The sequence below is a fragment of the Ochotona princeps genome, chromosome 9 (genome assembly GCF_030435755.1).
Source record: "Ochotona princeps isolate mOchPri1 chromosome 9, mOchPri1.hap1, whole genome shotgun sequence".
Lineage (NCBI taxonomy): Eukaryota > Metazoa > Chordata > Mammalia > Lagomorpha > Ochotonidae > Ochotona > Ochotona princeps.
Window position 1 is genome coordinate 7,215,874 of NC_080840.1, and position 23,901 is coordinate 7,239,774.

Consider the following 23,901-nt stretch of genomic DNA (forward strand, 5'->3'; position numbering starts at 1 on the left):
GAGGGTATTTCTGTATAACAAGGGACACAAAATATCATTTTCATTTTGTGGATTTATATCTAATAATTTCTGTACCATGATTTTTCATTTCTTGTGTGATGACAAAAGTAAATAAGTTTAGGGGATGGGGTAGGGGGCAGGTGGGCCACCAAGTGTGGCTCTGTGGCTCTGAGACTGCTGCTCAGTTGGGGGTAGGCAGAACTCTTGCCAGAGTACTGTTGTCATTATATGCCTATGACTCTAGGACATGGGATTACAGAGAAAGCCCCTTTGTCCTCCAGCACTCATTTCCAGGAAGCGCCTCACCTACATTGAAGAAAGAATTCATCTGTACATCTCAGTTGTAGAATAGGGATTTAGGAAAACACAAGCAAAGACATGAAGGGAAAAAGCATATGGCAAGTTTGAGGGTCAGCAGATGGTTGCCTTGCAACATCCACATAGAGCTGGGACTCAAAGCCAGGACTGGATGCCCTGTTGGTACCCTGGCCCTCTTGCCTGGTCCCGTGGATGCACTTAACTGTTGGTACCATGCCTGGCACCTGCAGCCCTCAGAGCCCAGACATCTCAGAGAAGACCCTTCCAATGAGATACAAATGTTTGATTTCTTATGGCAGACTGTGCTGTAGAGTGCTGTGATCACACAGTCCCACCAAACAACACTCTATTTTTTTTTTTTTTTGCTGATATTTCCAAGCTCTTTCTTAGAAACCTGCATAGCATTCTCCACTGCCCTATGAAACCATTAAAATAAGACTCAATGGCCTGGTGGTTTCCCTATCCCAGGATTTGAGTTTGATATTGACTTGACTTCATCCTTTGTGAGAGACATGAAAAGAAATGCTATGCTTTGTGTTGAAACATTAGCATTTGACGATTTGTGGCTCTGATCAAGAAAGAAATATCCTCCTGCACCTGAGGATCCAAATTGCCCCTTTGGATGTCTGAGCTTTGGAGTAAGGGCACGGTAACCAATCTTCATGTGTTCTTTCCATGTTATCTTTTACATTTTAAAATGTATATAAGTACATGCTTTTTAAAACAAAATTTATTTGACTAGTAGAAATACAGATAGAATGCACTTCATTTCCCAAGTGCCTACAATATCCAAGGCTTGGCCAGGACTTGGACTGGGATTGGGAGCTGGGAATTCAATCCAGGTCTTCCTGATGGGTGGCAGGAACTCTGGCTGCAGCCTTCAGTGCTGCCTCCCAGGGTCTACAGTGGTAGAAAGCTAGAGTCAGGTGTGACCCCTGGGATGGGATGTAGGCATTTGAACCCATGTCCTACCCACTAGGGAACACACCCCACCTCTTGCCTCACTTTCATCATTCAATCTGGTGAGGCTCCTTATGTTTAATCTGTGTTTATGTTAAACTGTTTCTTAAGGTGGACTTAAATTTCTTAAGGAATACTAAACCTTTTAAGAATAAAGACCTTCACAGGCATAAAAAACAAGAGAATCTCATCTGCAAACATTGCAGGCTTTATTGTGGGTTGTACATTGGGGGCTTCACATCCTTGTTTCATCTATGTGCTTGTTCACGCTGCACACAAGGGTTGAGACCTACTTCAGGACAGGTGCATGACCTGGTGTCAGGATGCCAAGGCATACAGGTAATGTTAGACAGTGGTAGATGTGAGGAGACTTTGAAAAGTTGGTTGAAAGATGGAATTAGTACAAAAAAAGAAAAATCACAATTTGTATTTTTTAAAACTCTTTCTCCACCAAAGAGTTTTAATGTCTCATTCCTCTTGCTATGAAGTTCTCACACAACATGCAGTTTCTGGGCACGTTCCCTTGTAGCACCGAGCGATTTATGTCTGTGCCAATACCAGTTTTTAGGGCTTCAGCCACACTACTGGGCTATCTCTGGAAACTTCCTGCTTGACCTTGAGACCCCTGAATGAGGTTCTTCCCTTTGGCACTGGTGGTCCTCCTAGGACCTCCCACCCCTCCTTTTTTAAAAAACGGTTTATGTATTTTTATTGGATAGGCAAGTTAATAGAGAGAAAGAGAGGCAGGGAAAGATATGTCATCCATTGGTTCTCTCCCCAAATGGCTGCAGTGATCAGAGCCAAACTGAGCTGAAGCCAAAGTCAGTAGAGGATGGCCCAAAGCCTTGAGACCCTGTACTTTCATGGGAGACCTGGAAGAGGTTCCAGGTTCTGGCCTTTGGTTTGGCTTATCTCTGCCCCCAGAGGCCGACTGGGGAGTGAATCAGCAAATGGAAGCTCTTCCTCTCTGTCTCTCCTTCTCTCTGCATATCTAGCTTTCCAATAAAAATAAAATAAATCTTTAAACTGATCCGAAGCCATCAGCCAGGAGCTTCTTCTAGGTCTCCCGTGTGGGTGCAGGATCCCAAGGCCCTGGGACATCCTCTGCTGTTTTCCCAGGCCATAAGCAGGGAGCTGGATGAGAAGTGGAACAACAGAGACAGGAATCAGTGCTGTTTGGGGATACCAGCGCTTAACGGTGGAGGATTAGTTGAATCATCGCGCCGGCTCATCCCCGCTTCCCATCCCATTCCCCTTCTCTCTGGGTTTCTTGGCCAGCTCCTCCAGGTAAAACCACAGCTGCCTTCAGGTCCTGCCATGATTCTTCCTTCCATTTACATCAGGGATAGATCCTTGGTCACGGACCCCTCCCTCCTGAGCAAATGGGCAGGTGCAGCGTGAGAACTGCAGGTGGTACCACGTACTATGGGGCAGCAGTGAGAGCTTCTCCAATCACGGTAAGGAAGGCGCAGGTGCATCGTGTTCTTTGTGGACCGTTTACAAGATGAAGCACTGGTGTCACTACCTTCAGAATCTGAAGCCAGGCTGCACCTTTGGGCTTGCTGCTGCTGCTGCGCTGCCTAGAAGGTTCTCCTGGGTGGTTACTGTGTGGCCTCAGCTTGTTGTGTGGTTCTGGGCTTGATATGTCACCTCCACCAGGAAGTCTTGCAGGACCACAGCTTTTAAGACCCGGGGTTGCCCACAGACTTTAGCGATGTAGGCAATCAGCCTGCATTCTTATTATTGTCTACCACTTTTCACCTGACCGTTGATTGGCCGCATCCGCTAAAAGGGCTCCGCTCCAAGCTTCTGCAGGGCAAAAGGTCTGTGGGGATGTTCACGCAGTTTGTGGGTGCAGTGGTTGACTTTCTTGGAGCGGCAAGAGCCAAGCAAGAAAGCATTGGGAGTGCTACTGTTCATTCCTTTCGCCCTCTGTACACCTGAGCCATAGGAGGTGCCATTCCAGGGCTGGGGAGGTGAGTACCTGGGGACCAGCACACACTTAGTACAGGAGAGGGAGGGAGGGAACCTGGAGCCCGGCCACCACACAGTGGAGCCATGCACTTGGCCTGGGCACACCTTACAATTTGGCTGCTATCCTGGAAACCAAGAACAGAGAGTGGGAGGGAGGGTGACCTGGCAGCGGCCACCAGCCAACGCGGTGAGGGAGCCCGAAGCCAACCCCTGCACCCGCCTTCGCTTCTCATGCCCTTCTGTGCTTACCCTCTTCTCCCTGCACACCCCACCCGGGAAAGCCCCAACGCCCACGGGAGTGCTGGGAGTCCCGCCTTGCAGCTACTGCGCGCATGGCCCTGGTGGCGCTGGGGACTGCGGCTCCAGAGATCTCGGGCTTTTCGGGGCTTGCAGAGGTGGGGGGCGCAGAAGAGGGCGGGGTGCTGTCCGGGCCTCCCGCCGCGACGGGGCGGGACAATGGGGCCCCACCCCGACGAGGATGGGCGGAGGCAGAAAGGGAGGCGGCATGCGCTCGGCCCGTGGCGCGCTCGCTCGCCTCTGCTGCGGGGCTGAGGTTGGAGCGGACGGGAGGGGCGCGGGTGGGAGCGCGGAGGAGGGAGGAGGAAGAGGCGGCGGCGGCGGCGCGTGTCGCGGGCGGGCGGGCGGCGGGCACCAGGCTTGTAAATAAACTGCGATGCTGTCTCGGGCTCGCCGGCCCGGGTGCCGCCGCCGCCGCCGCCCGGGAGCGCAGGTGCCAGGCTCCCACCGCCGCGCGTCCTAGCGCTTCCGAACGAGCCTCGTGCGCCCTCGCCAGCAGCCCGCAACCCTCAGCCCGAGCCCCTGAGGGTCCCGTGGCTGACCCGCGCGGGATGTGACCCCTCTCTCGTAACCCTCCGCCCGGCCGCCCCTGCCCCCCGGGGGGCGCCTGCCTGTGCCTGCTTGGGGGGGTGGGTGGGGAGAGGCGCGCGGATCATGGCATTGGAGTTCCCGGGCTTGCAGCAGCCGCCGCCGCCGCCTCGTCCACGCACCCCGGGTGCCCCTTCTTCCCCCAGCAGCAGCGGAAACGGCCAAGCAGCCGGCGGGGGCGAGGCAGATGGGACTCAAGGCTCGCAGGGCGGCGGGGGCGGCTGGCGGCGGCGGCGACGGGGGCGGCGGAGGCGGCGGGGCCGCTAACCCTACGGGAGGGGACACGGCCGCGGTGGCCGGCGACGAGGAACGGAAAGTGGGGCTGGCGCCGGGCGACGCGGAGCAAGTCACCTTGGCGCTGGGGGCCGGGGCCGACAAAGACGGGACCCTACTGCTGGAGGGCGGTGGCCGCGACGAGGGGCTGCGGAGGACCCAGCAGGGCATCGGGCTCCTGGCCAAGACCCCGCTGAGCCGCCCGGTCAAGAGGAACAACGCCAAGTGCCGGCGCATCCAAACTTTGATCTACGACGCCCTGGAGAGACCGCGGGGCTGGGCGCTGCTCTACCACGCGCTTGTGTGAGTACCGGGCCCGGGGACTTTGTGGCCGCGAGGTTGGGGTTCCGGGTGGGGCTGGAGCTGAGGCGTCTCTTGGCTCCGAAGCCAGGAGCCCTGTCGGGCTGGATGCAAGAGCTGGCGAGTAGCCCTGGGCGCGCGCTTTGGTGCTGAGCGTCGTTGCAAGCTCTCCAGACGCTGGGCAGCGGGGCTAGGAAACCGGCTGCCAGCTGCCTGGGCAGGGGGCGACCTGGCGCGCGGTGCGCGTTTGTGGTAACCCCTCAGGGTGTTAGTATTGAAGCGGAAGAGAATGATGCGGTTCTTTTTTCCCCTAACGTGGCGTTGGACAGGACCGGGGCTGAGGGGGGGGGGTCCTCCCGGAACGCGGGCTTTCTGCCTGGGCTGGCCACCTTCTGATGGGCTCGCTGAGTTGAAATGAAGCTCCCTAGAGTTGGGGGCGGGAGTGGTGCGCAGACCTTAGTGCATGTGTAGGTGTGCCTGTGTGAGAATCCATGTGCGTGCGAGTGTGGGTCTGTGTGCACATTGCCTGCTTGTTCAGTGCTTCCTGGATATTCGTACTAATGTGGAGAAGAACCACTGGTTGGAGGCTGGGGCTGGTCGAAGTGTACAGCTTTGGGTTCTTCCAGGGGAGTGTGTGTCTCAGCCTTGGCTGGGGGCTGGGCCTTGACGGGGCCAGAAGATGGGGCGGCTGGGGCTGATCTTGACTGATGAGTCTCCAGGATTTGGGTTCTGATTCCTTGGCTTCAGTTGCTTCCCCCTGTTTTGATCTGGCTGAAGTTCACCCTCAAGCACCTGGGAAGAATCTGCTAATCTGGATGGAAATGCAAGAGCAGAGGGAATGTAGCGCTCCCTTCTACACCAGACACTGAGGAGGATCAGAGGGAAGGTGGTCCTGGAGCCGTAGCAGCCAGAGCTGGCAATCCTGGCGTCCTGGGGGCTGTCAGGGTAGTCTCCTGGCTGTGGCTTAGCCATCGTGATGCCTGCTTCATAGGGACCGTTACCAGGGGAAGGGTCTTGACCTTTACACCCTCCCAACCTGTGTCTTCAGTATCGGATTTTCCTCTGGGCCTCCTCCAATTGAGGGATGATTGATGTAGTTTCAGAGGCTCAGGAAACCATGGAGTTCTTATCTTCCTCGGCTGCAAGTGCGTTTCTTGATTTGGCCACCAGGTGGGGGCGTGAACGCAGGACCTTAGCCTTAGCAACAGGTTTCTTCACTGAGGTTCCCCAAACCTTCAGAGGGTGCCTCCCTGGAAACGCAAGCACCCAGCAGAAGGTGCGCAATGGAGAGCATTCCGCTGTGAGCGCGGATTCTGAGTGACCCAGCCTTCGGCGTGCATGTGAAGGTACATCTGCGTTTGTTGGCCTGTTTTGGCAGTGAGCTGGTTGGGGAGAGGGCTTGGCAGTTACTGTCGTGCTCTCTTTGGTGATTAGAGGAATTAAGATGGAACTCCTATCTCTAGAGACGGCGAAGTGAACTGCGTCTTAAAATACGTGCCAGTGAAAATTAAGATCCGGCATGCCACTTGAGTGCACACAAGCATACACTGACTCACACGCCCTTTCTGATGTAGAGTGTTGAGGGGTCCCGCTGGATCCCTTCTTCCTTCAGTTACTGCCTTTCCCTCTGTGGGTGAGGGGTCCCGCTGGATCCCTTCTTCCTTCAGTTACTGCCTTTCCCTCTGTGGGTGAGGGGTCCCGCTGGATCCCTTCTTCCTTCAGTTACTGCCTTTCCCTCTGTGGGTGAGGGGTCCCGCTGGATCCCTTCTTCCTTCAGTTACTGCCTTTCCCTCTGTGGGTGAGTGATAACCAAGACCTGTTACTGACGGAGTCTTGGTTCTTGCTTATTCCTGAATGATTCCATTAGCCAGCAGCAAGGTTACTAATGCCAACACTGTGGCCTCAGGTTCCCAGCAAGCATCCAAGAAAACATAAGGCCTTGTGATAACAAGGATTCCCAATCCCCAGCCAAGCATTTTCACCCATACAACCATGGTCTGCATTTTATATAGGAAGAGGTGACAATCACTCGTTCAAGAGCTCACAGCTGAAGTTCTGCACCTTGCATTGAGGGGGTAGTGAGCACATCAACCCTGTTTCTGAGCCTGAATCTTTGTCAGTGATTGGATGTGGAGTGTCTGTGCATGTCACTGGGCACCCCCTTTTTCACGGGGTCTCATTGTAGTGCCTCTGCTTCACCTTCCGGGCTTATGATTGATAAATGATAGGAAGAGACTATTTGCAATCAAAGGAGGAGCCGGTTAGAATCCATGAAACCAGTGTTGGGCAAGTGTGGAATGTGCTGGCCTGTTGTGGATTTAGATGAATTGGGAGTTGTGCAGGGAAACCCACATTGGTTTGGGTTTCAGCTGCTAGTATCCAGCACTTAAGTTTAGAAAGTGAATGTGTCCTACACCTTTCCCCAAGCTTAGGAGGATGTCCAATCAAATGCATGAAATTGAACCTTTCATTGATGAAAAGCGGTTTTTCAAGGCATTGACATTCATGCTCTCAGCATCCATTTAACCTGTTCTAGGCTGTGGTTAATGGCAGATGGAAGCCAGACAATTGTCTGCCCATGAACTCAGTCTAGTGTATGATTTTTCTTTCTTTTTAAAATAAACCAGATCGTAAAGATGAGATTTTTTTCCCTCTTTTTGCTAAAGGTAGAATACAGTGAATGTGGAGATAAGTCCCCATCCTGCTTTGTTTATAGTAAACGCTCGTGCCCTGGCTCCTCCTGCAGCCTGCCCCCAGTTCTTGGAGTCACCATCTCTAGGAAATCTCTTCATGTTCCCCCAAGCTGGGCTAGGTGGCTTCTTCTGTAGCCTCCCCAGCCATAGTGTTTTGCACTGTGCCCCAGTTGGATTTGTTTACTACTTTGGGGGGTGTGTGATTCCTTGGCATCCCTAATCCCCAGTGGGCTGCAAAGCCTGTGGCAAGTATCAAGTAAGTGTCTACTGAATGGATGAGTGAAAGAATTCTCTGGATATGCTGGTTAATCAGACTGTTAATCAGAATTCCTGTCATCACAACAATAACCATAAGCAGCCAAGATCAGCATCATGAAAATGTCCTCCCTCTAAGTCTTACATTGTGGATAGTTTTAATTCCAATGAGATGTATCTTGTCTATCCTTGTGGCTCAAAGCAATTCTAGTGTGATCGACTTGGAATGCATATCTACGCTTGGCTTTGAGTCTCCATGATTTTTCACAAGACGACTTGTGGACAACCTGTGATGGGAGCAGAGTGGGAGTGGAGAGAAAGGAAAGAACTGATGGCAATGTCCTGGTACATGGTGAATTTTAGGCTTAGGGAAGATAGTATGTAGGTACATAAAATAGCCCAAACTTCAGCACTTAGGATTCATTATCTAATTCTGAATAGGGGTCTCCTTAAAGACCTTGCATATCAGGTACCATGATTATTGGACTGTGGGAGCTCCCCCTTTCCAGCTTGCTGGTGAAGTGATGCTGGCTTATGTGGACACTGTGGCTGGCTTTGCACTGATGGCCCTGGAGTCGGTCTGTCTAGAGCAGCTGGGTGTGATTGCTCATACTCCTGCCGACCCACCAAGGGGGTGGGAAGAAATGACCATTAATCCTATTCTGAGGTGGGCTGGCCCCGAGGACATCTGGATGGCCGAACTGAATGATGAGACGTTAGGATCAAACGGCTGTCCTGGGATGAAGAGGTTTTTGCCTGGGTGACGTGGCTGGGAGGATCTAAAGATCCCAAAGTTGAGGAGAGATGATGAACCCCCATTTACTTGATCAGTGATTAAGTCAAAGTTTGAGGTGGAAGAAAATTGGGTTTCCAAGCCTGTTTTACCCCTTTCAGCTGAGATGGTCTTAGACTAGTTGCTCTGTCACTTTCAGTTTCTTCTGAAAATGTTGTGAGCTGATCGCATGCTTCTGGGAAGCTGAAAGCACCTCACAGAGGAAATGCTCAGTCACAGGCAGTTGTTGGTGTTAGGAAAGTTACTCAGTCACCAGATTTCTCGAATGCTTTCTCTGGGCCAGACATTCTAGATACTGAAGACGCAGCAGTAAACAAGGCAATCCAGCTGCTTGGTGGAACCTGTGTCCTAGCAACAAGATGCAAGCAGAAATCTCAGGATTTGGTCATCTGGTCACCCCCCTCCCCTTCATCCAGACAGAGCAGAAGGAGTCCCTCTGTAAGTGCCTCAGTGGGTCCTGCCATCTGTGATTTATTACCAAAGGAACACTGGCTTGTTTTCCTAGATGAAGCAGGTTTCGTTTCTCTATTTTGCCCATACTGCTGCTTCTCTCCTTTCTCTTGATTTTTGGCCTTTCCAAACCAGGCTACCCTCAATTTTCCTCATCCCACTGAGCTCCCTCTATATTTCCTTCCCAAGTGTCAGGGTTTTTAGGAAGTTGTCACTTATTCTGTGACAAAAGCAAGGACATTTAGGGTTACATCTGGGTTTAGTGCAATTTTGATGGTTCCTTCAGGGTAACCTGGAATGATTTGTTCAAGTTCCTTGAATATCAGTTTATTTCTTGATATAGATGCGATCATGCTTGCTTCCCAGGTCACTCCAAAATGTAGTTGAAGCAATGGGTATAGAAACATCAGACCTGTCATAGCAGGAAATCAGCAGGCGTCTCCTCTTGCTCCCCTGTCCTGGTCTGCAACCTTCTAGCACCTATTGTGGTATCCACAAACTCCCCCTGCAAGATGAGTTCATTTCCTTTCTTAATATATCTTCAACTTCTGCCTTCCTCCTGACTTTCATCTTTGAGATGTGCTTTTTTTCTTTTTAATAAAAATTGCTTCTGTTCTTGCAAATTGCATGGAGGAGACACGAGAGAGGGATACAGAAACAGATCTCCCATCTACTGGTTCACTTTCCGAAAGGCTACTGTGTCTGGTGTTGAACTAGGATAAATCCACATGCTTCATCTGAGGCTCCCAGAGGCCTTGCATGAGCCAAGCACTTGGCTGTCTTTCATTGCTTCTCCAAGGCGATTAGGAGGACGACCTGAAGCAAAGCCACAGGTATGCTGGCGTTGCAGCCTGCAGTTTGACCTGCTGTGCTGTACCACTGATCCCATGATATTTTCAAGCCAGTCAAGCAGAATAAAGACAAGTAAGGATGAGAGCAGATCTCTGGGCAAGAGGATCCCTGACCACTCAGTGCAGTGTTCCATTGTTCGCCAGATGGGCTCACATCTGCCGGCCATTAGGGCTGCTGCAGAGGGTGGACAGTGTCTTTCTTGCGTAGAGGAGGCTGAGGTTCTGAGAAGTGTCATCTTCTGAGGCTCCTGGAAGTGCATATGTGGCCGAGCTGGGATGACATAGGAGTCCTTGCCCAGTGCTGCCCCCTTCACCATGCCAAAGCTGTGCTAGTGGAAGAGTAACTGGGATTTAAATACTACTCCTTGGGTGGGGAATTTTCTAGTCACATTTATGATCACTTCCCAGGAGAAACTCATTCCACTGATGGGCAGAACATACTTTGCCTATCAAGACTTCTTCAGCTTTGACCAGCATGTCTATCATGAAGCTGAAAGGTACGCTAAGAAAGAAATAGGGCAGATTCCACTTGGACCACAAATGTTAAACTTGCATGTAACCAGAAAAGTGGACATGGCTGTCCTTGTAGAATTCAGCAGAAATGTACCATATGCCAACATTGTACCTGTAGTGACCTTGTTCTGGTCATGTAACAGGCAAGTTTACATCTGGCCAGATGTCTGGTCTTTTCCCAAGAGTCTTGGCATGATGAACAGGTGAAGAGCACCATTTAAGAGGTCAAAGATAAAGCAACCGAATACAGTGCTTGATATTTGACTAAGTCCTTTATTGGGAAAAAAAAGAGATAAGAGCCTAGGGATAATGAAGGGGATCTAGTTGCAGCCTCTATATTAGATACCATTATTGGAATTTAATTTTTTGAGTGTGATAAGTTCATTGTGGAAGTTCTGTAGGTGGGAGCTCCATTTTCTAGAGATGCATGGTGCCATAGTGTCACAAGTAGTGATGTCTGCAGTTTACCTTCAACTGGTGCAGATGATTTTCTGTGTATGTGTATATGCACATGTGTGTGCATGCAGAGCAGAGGAAAAAGTGTGGCAAAAGTATTAAAAATTGGTGAATCTAGGCAAAAAGAATACATAGATTTATAGCTTTCTATTTTTTTTTAAAGATTTTTATTACAAAGTCAGATATACAGAGAAGAGGAGAGACAGAGAGGAAGATCTTCCGTCCAATGATTCACTCGCCAAGTGAGCCACAATGGGCCGGTGCGCGCCGATCCGATGCCGGGAACCAGGAACCTCTTCCGGGTCTCCCACGTGAGTGCAGGGTCCCAAAGCTTTGGGCCGTCCTCAAGTGCTTTCCCAGGCCACAAGCAGGGAGCTGGATGGGAAGTGGAGCTGCCGGGATTAGAACCAGCGCCCATATGGGATCCCGGTGCGTTCAAGGCGAGGACTTTAGCTGCTAGGCCACGCTGCCAGGCCCATAGCTTTCTATTTTTAAAAATACACGTAAATACTTTAAAAAGAATAAACAGACACGTAAATCACACTTGAATACTGATAAATGACATTGTATGAAGCCAGGCTTGAGAACCACTGGCTGAGCTGAACCGACTTTCTTAGACATGTGAGTCGTCTGTGGATGATGCTGCAGGTTCCTCTTAGCCTTGGACTTGGTCCAGGTAATGACAAACATGGTAGAAAGGTGCCATTCAGTGTGCTCAGTCCACTCATTTCCAGGCTGCACTTGCTGCCTCCCTTTGAGTGCCAAGTCTTGTACCAGGCTGTTGAGGGAGGTGAGCCAAAGTCCTTTCTCTTTGGATAAAGTCTTGTAACAACTGAATCTAAGCAGTCTGGCAACTGCAACAGTAGAATGTGAATGGGGAGCTCAAGAGAGCAGACCAGAGCAAGCATCATTAACACTCCTAGACTGCATCCAGGAGTTTTCTTCCAGTGTGGTGCAAGGAGCTGGGGATGAGGTGAGGGGTCTGATGTTAGCTTCCCTCTGGATACCTTTTTTTTTTTTACATTATTTGGAGCTTCTTTTCAAATTTTCATTCAGTTTTTAAGTCCATATATGTCTAAACACTTTGGAAACCCAGGAAAATCCTTTAGTCGTGGTGAAGTTCCTGTTCCGTTTTATCCTTTCCGTCTGGAGGCTCAGACAGGATGTAAGCCAGATGCCTGGAGTCCTTTAACAAGAGTGATAGTGGATGAGCAAAGAAAAGTTTTCTGCTTCAAATATGGCCAAAATAAATCCCCTTTTCACATTCTGTGCTCGTGGCTCTGGTTTTGGGTGGCCTAAGACACCTTGTCGGTTTGTCAAGAGTGCATCGAGTGACCTTTGCAAAGAGCTTCATTAATTGAATGTTTTAGACCCATCGGTGATCATAGCAAATGAAATGGACATTGCAATAACCCTTGTGTGGAATGGGTGTAGGAATCTCTTGAGCTGACAAGTGGGGGGATGCTTTGACAGGGACCCGTTGTGTAGCATTTGTAGAGTGCATTTTCCTGAAGCTGTGGGTTCCCAAATTGGGAATCTCAACTCTGCAGGATTGAAGCATTTGCACCGTGTGATCTGTCAGCTTCCATCTCCTGTGTCACCTGACCATCACTGCTTATTTTTATTCCGAATCTGTTAGCCATACAATTTGGTGCCATGGAGGCATTAGCTTCTCGGGGGCAAGCACCTTGTGGAAGAATGAAGAGAATAGAAAACTTGGAGATGCCAAGATTGAAATCTGGAGTTTCCAGGCTACCTCTGGACTTGTGAATGTCATAGGATGCCAAGGAAATTACAACGGCCAAACCGTAGACTTGTCGGAAAGGATGTTTCCTTTTGCCACACAAGGGATAGAAAGTTTTGTTCTCTTAAATTTTTTTTCATAGGATGCTGGGGTGTCTCAGGAACAAGCTTGCCTCTTGTATGTAGTCTGTGAGTGGATGAGAGAAGTTCTTATGGAGTCAGTTTTTGGCATCCCTTAAGTGGGCTCTTGTTGGCTTCCCCCTAAGAGGGGCTTCTCTCCAGGCTGCTAACCAACCACAGTGTTGGGGTCTTCTTTCCTCCACTCCTCTCTCCCCCTTGAAGAATCCCATAAGATCATCAGAGCATAACAGTAGAGCAGAAGTGAATAAACCCAGCCTATTGATGCTAACTGGCACTTTTACATCTTTCCATAGTTCATCATGTCACCTCTTTGAATGTACCACCGTCTGATCTGTGTAGGGTTACTTGCTACCAGTATGTGCATACCATGTGCACTATGATATTGCAGAAACCACGAGAGCAACTGCAGTACCTTCTTATAAATGACTGTGTCCAGTATTGGTTATTACTGTACTGGTGAAGCAGGCAGTCAAGCCATAACGAAAGGCTGATTTGCTGATGACCTCTTGAGTTGCTTGTAAGCTCTGTTTTAGTTAAATTTTACGCTGATGCTTTTATGAGGGGATGGGTAAAATCTTGTCCCACAAGACTTGAAATACTGAGCTGGGTAAGTGCTCATCCAGTCCAGGCTGTCTGTCTTTGTTGTCTTCCACTTGCTATTGCCCCTTCCTACAACCCCACTTCTGCTTCGTCTCATTCCACATACTCAGTTACAGATGCTGTTCACCCAGGGACACCAGTGTAAAAATGAAGCCAGTAGCCTCAGTCATCAGCCCAGCTAATGGATTATTTATTAGCAGTTGATGAGATATATGGACATAGCACAGAGAGAAGCACTTGCTAGAATGAAAACCAAACAGGCTGTCAGAGCCAGAAGGGACTGCACAAAAGGGGACACTGAGGCCCAGAAATCTTAGAAACGTTTCTAAAATCCCCATGCTGGCTGAGGGAGGGAACACACTAGGACTCCTTCCCCTGTGGTTTCCCAAGGTGTTCCCTGGCAGTCTTGACCCTATAGAGTAGACTGACCGATGGCTTGGGTCCTCCAGGCTTGCAGCTGTCTCATGACCTGAGTCCAGCCTGTCCATCAGGTCTCTGCTCCATGCAGTCTTTTCCTTGGTCTGACCAATCTGGGGATATTTCTATGGCAAGGCAAGTTACTACTCAAGGCTACACTTTGACCCAGATTCTTGTGAATTGTTTTTCAATTATTAGAATAAAGTGTCAAAATGGACAGACTGCCCAATCAAGCATCTGTCTGGGGACTCCAGGGGAAAGCTGGCTGGAAGGGCTTCTCTTCCTGCTCAGATAGCACAGCACAAATCCTCTTGTCCATTCTCACCTCCCCAATATGATCTAGTTATGTTGAGAATTCCATAAGGCAGTCCCCGTTGCCATTACATGCAACATCAAGTTGAGGTACTGACAACCGTTATGTGAATGACAGCTAGGTATCTGCTGGCTTGTCTTAAAAGTCACTTATGGTGTGACACCACCCTTTGTGCCATTCCTGATTTTCACCAGTTCTTGACACTCCTGGTTTATTTTTCCATGCTTTAGTCCAAGCATTCTAGATAATTCTCCTATGCTTGTCTGGCTACCAAGAGACCTAGGTTCTCCTAAGTTTTCTGTTGTCTTGCTCTCTAGACTCCTGTTAGTCATCTTACTTTTTATAGCCTCAGTATCCACATCTGAGAAATAGATCTGATATTCCATGGCTCCTCTTGTGGTCCTGCTTAACTCAATGCTGTAGCAATCTGCTTCAATCACATTTTAGTTTACACCTGCCACCCTCCCCCTGACCCCAGAAGCCTGTTTTGAGGCTAGGACCTCATTTGCATGTCACTTATTTAACAGAGTTGCTTTATCTTGCCTTTATTTTTTAAATCTCCTTTTTTAGGAGTCTTTTAATATCATGGTTACATGTTGTGTGTGGTCACATTTGTCTGGGCTTGAAACATAAGAAACGTAGTATTTTTTCCTGACCTATCCCATCCTGTACGAATGACTTTTACTTCCTTGAAGGCAGTATCATCCCTATCGAGAATAACAGATTTAGGAGTTGATTCTGAAAAAGAGAGAAATAAGTACATGCGAGAAAACCAGTAATGACAGAGGAAGCATCCCGTAAGAGTGAATTAGGAAACAGGTAACTGCGGGAGCAGTTGCAGCTTAGTCTTTGGGAATCATGGAGTGTGTTGTAGAACATCCCAGGATGTTCAGTCAAGGAATTGGGCAAGGGCTGCTTCCAGAAGCCAGAAATGTGTCTGAGCCATAACCTGTGTGTCGGCAAGAATGCTTTCCTGCAAGGGGGCTTCCATGCCAGGTGAGGGCTGTGAGTGCTGGTCTGTTTCCTCGCTGATTCTTGAGTACAGAAAGTCTGCAGGCTTAATGATCAGGGTACTCCTGTGGTGGTCTTTCCTCTCAATTTCTCATTTGGTATCACCATTGAGGAAGAACATGAGAATTACAAGCGTCTACAAAGGCCTGGATTCAGTACATGGTGTCTTAATGCATGATATCCTTTGAAACACTCTCTCTGTGCCAGGATTGTAAGGTTTTCAAAGGCATGGAGAAGCTTGCTGTTGTCTGCTTTACTCTTTGGCACAAGGAGCTGGCTCCTGGTTAGGATGTGTGCTGACATATTTGTAATACTCACCAGGGAAAACAGGGGTTATTTTAAGCAAGCCTGGATAGGCTGAGTGTTGCAGCTCACAGTGAATTCTGAGTGGCTTCTGTAATGCTTACAGAAGATGAAGTGCCTTACTGGTTCTCCATGTGAGAAACATTAGTGTTTTCAAAATTAAAATAGTTGTTCCCGTTATTCTCACAAACATGTATTTTGCTGGGAAAATGGTAGGATCTCGGCTGTGAACTTCGAGGCTGTAATTTCTGCCCTTTGCCCAAGTTCCAGTTTTTCTGGGAGGTAATTAGCATGCCCCTTCGCAATTCTGAAATGCTACAGGCAATGTCGAAATTCCCTGAACTTCTCATTTGTACCATGACTTCAACACCTTACTTGTCAAGGATGAAATTCCTCAAAAAAACCTCAGTTCTCAGGGTTTGATGTCCTCAGGTATTCCATAACTGCTGACAGAGCATTTAGCACATGTTGATCCCCACTCAGTAGATCCCAAGTCTTGGCTCAGGAATAGGGGATCCAGGTAAGAAAATAACTGTGCGGTGTGAACTCTTGGCTATGCAAATGTATCAGTTGATTATTTTTTCTTATATACACATATATATTTAATTCTTGAAATTTATACAATTCTGTGTAGTCTGGGATTCCCTCCCCCCCCATTTTCTGCTCTCTGATTGATTTTTCCCATAATGTCAGTCTTCATAAGGAGTTAGTCCCATCAGTCTGCTATTTAAGTGTGTCCCAACAGCACTGGTGTAATGTCAGACAGTCCATCGTCCCATTGTCTAGATGTATCCAACACTTTCGTTGGGAGTCCATCTTTTGTTTGGAAGTAGAAATGTATGTTGCATTGTGTCTTCACTTCTGGATATAGTAGTCTTCATTACTCAACCACTGTACATTATAGTTTGCTTGATGATTTCATTATATTAGAGAAAACATGGTATTTCTCTTTGCAATTGACTTATTTCACTGAGCATGATAGTCTGTAGTTGGGACCATCTAGCTGCAAATTGCATAATCTCATTCTTTTTAATGGCTGAACAGTTGATTATTTGATACTTGAGCTGAAATGCCTGAGAGGTGCCTCTTAGGAAGGAAGATTTATTTCAGCTTATAGTTTTGGGGTTCACAATCCAAGGTCAAATGCACCATTAGATATTGGGTGAGGGAAGAGGATGAGGGAGGGATGGCCCATCCCTTGGTGTTCCAGGAAGATGGCACACTTGACATATCCATCCTGTGTTCTTTCCTTATAAGGCTGTCATGAGGGGTAGACATCCACAGCTCTTTAACGACCTGTTGGGAATAACCTTTTCCAATATTGGAGTGCCCAGTTTGAGTCCTGGGTTCTCTGCCTTTGATCCAGCTTCCTGCTTATGTGTAACTTTAGAGAAATGGTGACAAAAGTGCTTGGGTCCCTGCCACCTAATATAATGAACTTATATATGGGAGGTCTTTGTTTATCTCTGCCTTACAAGTAAAATGAGAAATAATAAATGAATTTGAAAAGCTATGAATCAGCATGAGTGGCTATGTCAAGCAACCTAGTCCAATCCAATCACTTCCCACTGGCCCCACCTTGAGGCCATAGGATCAAAATTGTACCTCAGCCCATCTGCATCAATAAATTAGCCATTATCTCAGGCCTTAGAGGTCTACACATGCATGACTTTGGGGAACCAAGTTCTGTTCTGAGAACATGTTTTCAACACTGATTAAATCATTCAGGGGTGCTTTCCACCAGCAAGATTTCATCTTGCTACTGGGAGTTTTCAAGCCCATTTCTTCCTTCCTTTTACAATGTGCAGCAGTGGCCATGACTGTGCTATGCATTTAGAAACAGGTTTGGTTTATTTTCACATTAGAATAGAATCATTAACCAGCAGCTGGGTGAATCTGGAACTGTTTAAAGAGGTTTACGAGTGGGTTTTAGTTGTGCATCTTACACCTGTGGACCCATTTTCCAAACTCCAGAATCTAAGGCAGAACTTGACACATCTGCCAGTCTTGGTGCAGCACTAGACACAGTTCCAGAATCTAAGGGGGTGTGTACCAGTGACAGGCACAGAGTAGGTTGTAGATCAGTACTGGCTTGGAATCCTGATTGTGTCCTTTTTAGATAAGTAACTGTGACCTATCACCTACTCCTCACCTGTGATACAGAGCTCACCCATCTATGGGGAGAGAAGAAATGAAATGACTGGAACACAGTCCAAAGTCTGGTCCAGACTTAGAGTAGATATTAGGTAAAAGACTATTCCTTCCTTCATATTTATCAGTCATGTTAAGGTAATGATTTCTGTGAGGAACAGTTACATTAGAGTGGAAGTCATGCTCTCTGGTCTAAGTTATGCCCCTACCTGTGGTGCAGTTCCACAGGAACACTCAAATTCTGCTCTGCCATTGTGAGTGGAAGGCAGTTACTATTGTCTGCCTCAAGATGCTGAGAAGAACTTTCCTAAGTCATGTCTTCCATGTAGCCCGGGTCTAAATATATGCAATCCTACTAGACTTCTAAACCTGTTGTACACTCTGCTTACTTGCTTAGAAAGGAAAGCTCTGTCCAACAATGAGAAGGCAGCACATGTCTTCTCTGAACAAATCCTGTGTGTTTATCTTGCAGAAAATGAGTTCTGTTAAATGCACCTGTTTTTCTTTTTGTCTTGGCTGCCAGGCTTGTGTCAAACTTTGGACGTTGTGGGAACCTCAGCCTTAACAGACTTAACACTCTGGGCTCTTTTTTTTTTTTTTTTTTTCTGCAGGCTTCTCTTCTCTGTGTTTTGGGTAGCACATTCTTTCCCAAATACTTTGCAACTTTTCTGTTACACTTACAACTATATTTTTGGTCTCTACCTGATACCTCCATTTAGGAAATACATTGAACAAATAAACAACAACAACAAAGAAATGCTGCTGTGCATCTTGGTGGAGGAACTGATGTATGAATTCACCAAATAAAGCCATGGAACTGTTTTTTGAAGCCTACTAAATGAATCTAGATTATTTCAGTTAGGAATATGTTGTGGAGCAAATTGTGTCTTTAGAAAATAGCTGTTTCCTAGGTCAAAAACTGGTGACAGTTAAAGGTACCTGTTGGATGTCTTCCATGAATACTAAAATCGCCTCTGTATGCGGTGTTGAATGAGGTGTAAACATGTGTGTTTTTGTCTTAAAGAGACACATGAGACAGAAATGAAAGGGGAGGAGTAGTCCTGTGGGGGTTGGGGGGAAAAGGGTGGAAAGAACAAATTCCTGTATTCCCAAATACTAACAGTTGCCACCATTCCTTCTATTTCTTGAGTGAGTGCCCCATTAGACATTGCTACGTCAGACCCTTGTAACAATACTATCAGGTGCATCAAATGGCTGTTTTATCCCAGAGGACAAATAACCTGATTGTACAAGGTTTTATAGGGGTATGACTGGGAATTGTCTTGATACTTTGTGAATGTGGTTGCTGTGTGGTGGTCAGAAGTTCAGGGTTATGTCCAGGATTGCCCCTCCCTGGTTGCTGGTTTTCGTTTTTTTTCTCCAGGCTCGCTTAATTGTAACGGAATTTGCATGCCAGAAAAATCCAACACTTTCGCAAATCAAAAATTCTTGGTTTCTTTACAGAGTTACATAATTACTGGTTGATTTTTATATTTTCGCTTCCTAGTATTAGTCAGAACTAGCATGATACTATTGAATCAATCATTTAGACCCTATTTTTCTCATTCAGAAACATAGGAAAACTTGGAAGACATTCTAAGACACTGAAAAGATGAGCTACTGGCTGGAGAAATATTTGTAAATCAGTTAAACAGTTTGTATCAAACTTAAAAAACCTCTTAAAATTCAACAATCATAAAAACAACTCAGTTAAACATATACTTGGCTCTGTTCGGGTTCTAGCCACCTGCTGATAGACACTCTGGGAAACAGCAGTTGACTCAAGTAGTTGGGTCCAAACTACCACTGGGGGTGGAAATGCGGACTCCTCGTTTGGGATGGTCCAGTCCCAGCTACGGTAGGCATTTGGAGAGTGAACCAGCAGAGAGAAGGAAGTGCTGTCTTTTTTCAGCTTGAATCAAAAACAACTAAAAAAAAAAACCCCACTAAATTCAGCCCACAAAAATAAATAATAGATAGGAAAAGCATACCATGGTATGGTTTTATCTCTTTGAGCTGACAAAATGTGTGGTTCATGAGCCCCAAGGTGGGGGTCTGACAGGGCCTGTGTTGCTTGGCCCATGTCCTTGGGCATGCCTGCATGGTAGGTGCCAGGTCCATCCGCCCAGGGGGTTGGGTGGTCCGGTGGGTGCTGGTTGGGTGGCCTTGGGTGTCGGTGGCACTGAGGGAAGCTCACTGGCCACCCAGGGGCATGCTTATGAATATTTGATGTAAGGGCTTGCAGGGGTCTAGCAATGGCACAGGTAGGGGCATGCGGGGACCTGGGGTCTCACATCCAGGGTTGGTGGACCGACTGGTAGTCAGTCCCCATCACTGGGTATTGGGTGGTTGGAAGGCTGGGTATGGCTTCGCCCCTTATGTTCACCCTACCCCAGATACAGCAAGAAGAAATAGAAAGTTTGGAAACAATGATCACATCCACTTTTCCCTAACCCTAGATCTTCCCAACCTGATCAACTATGTTAACATCAAAAATAAAAATAAATTAAAAAGTAAAAAATGCATGTGAACTCAGGTTTAGCTTAATATAAACACTTATAGCTATGTGTTGCAACTCTTTAGATATGTGTGAATACATGGGCCAGGATACACATTTCCTGTGATATCAGTTGAGTGAGCCTATAGGATCAACCATCTTCTATGGTACTCAACACACCCAGTTTCTAGATCTTGATTTCTGATATTCTGCAGGAAAAGGAAACTGACATCCATTACTAGATTAGCATTTGCTTTTTGTATTGCTAGAAAGTAAAAAAGCACGAGAAAATCCTGTGTGGTGACAGGAGGATGAGTTGCACTTCAAAAGGTGCTTGGAAATTTAAATTCAAAGGTACACTTTTTTGTGTGTGTGCAGTAAATCTTGAGATCCATATATAGGGAATCTTACTGCATGGACTTAAAATGTATGCATGTTTAAAATTATATCATAATAAAATTTAGCTCTTACCTTTTATTTGAGAGAGAAGAAAGTGAATCTGATTGCAAATTTACTCCCCCAAAGCCTATAATAGTCAAGGTTGGGACAGAAACTCAATCCAGGTCTCAACCTTGTAGGTGCCTCAGACCCAACTGCTTGAGCTGTCATTTGCTGCTTTCCAAGTTTGCCCGAGCAGGAAGCTGCAATCAGAGAGCTGGGACTTGAACCCAGGTACTATGGTACAGGGGGTGGGTCTCCAAACCAGCATCCTAACTGCTGCACCAAACACCTGATCCCAGTTTATTGTTTAGTTCTTTTTTATTTTTATTAGGCAAATTTACAGAGAAAGAGAATCAAAGATCTTCCATCAGTTGGTTCACTCCCCAGGTGGCTGCAATTGCCAGAGCTCAGCTGATCCAAAGCCAGGAGCTTCTTTGGGTCTCCCTTGTGAGTACAGGGTCCTAGGACTTTGGGCTGTCCTCTACTTCTGCCCCAGGCTACAAGTAGGAAGCTGGAAGGGAAGTGGAGCAGCCGGAATGTGAACTAGTGCCCATATGGGCTCCTGGTGCTTATAAGATGAGGATTTATCCTCTAGCCATCATGCCAGGCCTTATTGTTTCTGTTTTGTTTTGTTTTGTTTTGTTTTGTTTTTACAAACATTCTGAAGTGCCTTCATTTTGGAATATACCAGGCTATGAAGTAGAAAGCTCATGGGTAAATAGAGATGATTCTTCTAAGAGGAATTGCAGGTAATTTGGGCCATCCCTGTGCAGTCACGGAGAGGGAACGTAAAGTGGGCGGAAAAGAGTGATGTCACCTCAAAGAGGAGAGTATGGAAAGAGTTTAATAAAGAACCTGACAGATGTGGTGGTGAGTCAGCTGGGCCAGGGTAACATTGGCAATGACTTGTCATGTTGGTAATTGACACCTTTGACATGACGTCATGAAGATGGCATTTGCTGCAGACTTCCAAAGCCCATTGCCCCACTTTCAGCAGGGTGATGCCAACATCAGAGTCTGAGCTTTATGAAAGAGAGCTAAGAGCCTTTCAAACAAGGCAAGCCAGAGATGAAGTCACAAGCCAGAGAAGCCTATGGAAACATGATAACTAAATGAAATACGGTAACCTGAGAGGGGAACAAGGAAGGCAGTAGGTGCAAATGGAGGAATGCTGAATAAATTACGGACTTTAGTTGATAATAATGCATTAGTATTGATTCATGAATTGTAACCAATGCAGCAAAGCAATGTGAGATGTTTATTATGGAGGACAATGGGTGAAGGTGTATGCGAACACTCCATTATGTTCTCAGTGTTTCAGTAATTAGAAAATAAATAAAAGCCTATCTTTTAAAAAAGTGAGTAGGTGGTCTGTGCATGCAGGCACAGCACGCCTGGATGTCCTGAGATCTGTTGCATGAATGTGGAATTTCAGCCTGAGAAAAAACCTTGGACCTCAGGCCCTACCGTTGCCAAGTGGCAGCTGAGACACAGACCCAGTTGCCTAATTCCAAGACTATACCACATTTCTGTCTCACCATTTCTTCTGGCCTGTGTTCCCTGTGATAATGTGCTGCTGATTTCTGCAAGCGAAGGTGTTGACATATTCTTGTGCTGTTGTTGGCTGGATGAACATTCCAGAACCCCAGTCCTTTTCTGCCCAGTAAGAGGGAACAGTAGATTCGCCTTGCCTGGTATTAGCTGGAGTTGAGCAGCTACCCTCTTTGCCAGGGAGAGAGAGGTAAAGTTCTGGGTATGGGCTTGATGACTTGAACATGGTTGACTCACTTGCTGTATCTTGGCATGTTGGTCCCAAACAAAGTGAAGTTGAGCAGAGTTTATATTGTGGTCCCCCGGAACCCACCTCAGAGGCAAAGCCTATGACTTAAAATCAGTGTCAATCCCAGGTCCTGCCTCAAGGACTGAACAAGCTTCAGAGTTGTCTGACTGCCTGTCCCCCATTAATGGTTGAGAGTGTTGGAGAAGTTTCTGGAAACCCTCATAGACCTTGTCTATTGTGACGCCTAACCTGCTGAACAGAAAGCAGTGACCAACAGTTACTCATTTTGAGTGACTCTGGATTACTACAGTTGTTGGTGGACGGGTTGCGAGGTTTGATGACTTAAAGGACTGCTCACTGCAGGCCTCCACCATATTGTTTGAGGGAGTTCATGCCCAGGCAGAGGTGGCCTAGGGACTGCTCTGAATCTGGGCCAGTAACTGGTTGCCCTGGCTCGTTTACATAAGTGATGCAGGGTTTGACAGGTTTTGACAGGTATTGAAGTGGCCTGACTCCCATCTTCAAAGGCCTCACTCTCTGCCCAGGAGACAGGTGTTCTTGTGGCCCACAGGGAGGCAGGATGAGGTCCTGGTCTCCAGGTGGACTCTGCCTTCCATGACTTGAAGTTTTCATTGTTTTGTGTGTACATCTCTCAGTAAGATGCTAAGCTTTTTCAAGCCTCAGAACCTTCATTGTTATAAAAAAATAATAGGGGCTGCACTAGCAGGCCCAAACCACCCTGGTAGGGTGGCATGATGGCTGGGTAAGTGCTGCTGATGGTGACAGGAAGGAAGCAGCATTCGTACCAAGGCAGATTGGCACAAAATAGAGGGATTTCACTACATTGGTTCTGAGATGGAGCCCTGGCAGGCTTCCTGCAGAAGACAATCTTTGGCTTATGTGCAGAAGTATGAAGGTGTGAAGTGGTTCAGCATCAGGGTTAGGGCTGACGTATGGGAGTAACTGGCTAAACCTTGGAGATGAGAGAAACATAGCCGATGGTCAATGGCATGTGCTTGTCCTGTGGGAGTGGGGACAGCTGGAGTGGCTCAGTGGTGATGGAGTGTAATGGCACCTGAGCACTGTGACTTCCTGAGCTGTGGAGTTGCTGTGTGACTGAACAAGAAATTGTCTCTGTGTTCTTTTCCTCCCTGTGGAATAAGGTGGTTTGAAGCTTTTCTAGCTTTTTCAATAGAAAAGCTGTCAGTGACATAGATGGAATGATCGCTAGCAGGACAGGACTGCTGTCTACTTGGCCCCGTGTCTGGCATCCAGGATCCCTGCTCATGAGTACTGGCACAGCTCCCCAGATATGATTACCATGCCCACCCACCAGGCTTGCTTGTCCACCATTACTTGAGTGCAGCTAGCCTCTGTGATGTGTACCTGTTCTTGCTCTAACAATGGGCATGACTGGTGAATGCCTGTGGCCCTGGATTGCTGGAATTGAAACTGTCTGTGATGAGTGAAGCTCAGACCTGTGCAGGAGGCAGGAGAGTGGGTCTCATCTGGGGGCTGGTGTGCAGCCTGTGGTGGGGTTTTCTAATTTTAAGAAGACAAACCAGTTGCTGATCTGGAAACTGCTTGACTTGGGTAACATGTCCATGTGTATCCTTGTGCAAACAAGGGAAAATAAATGTTACCTAAACACAGAGCAGAAGCTTGCATATGTGAGTGTGTGTGTGTGTGTGTGTGTACACTCACATGTACAGGCACAGGCACACAATTTCTCAATCCCCATGCCCTGTGGTTTGGGGCACTAATTAGTGTCACTGCTTGAAAT

At 47.3% G+C, this 23,901-nt stretch overlaps 1 protein-coding gene across 1 annotated transcript in view; it reads left to right on the forward strand.

Annotated features, from left to right (window-relative positions):
- The first annotated feature begins 3,773 nt into the window (after nucleotides 1-3,773).
- The window catches only part of KCNQ3 (potassium voltage-gated channel subfamily Q member 3), a 291,856-nt gene continuing 271,728 nt past the window's right edge, over nucleotides 3,774-23,901 (forward strand). The window contains exon 1 of the mRNA XM_058668475.1: nucleotides 3,774-4,713. Coding sequence (XP_058524458.1) covers nucleotides 4,325-4,713 — 389 coding nt within the window. The 5' untranslated portion in view covers nucleotides 3,774-4,324. The remainder of the gene's footprint in view (nucleotides 4,714-23,901) is intronic.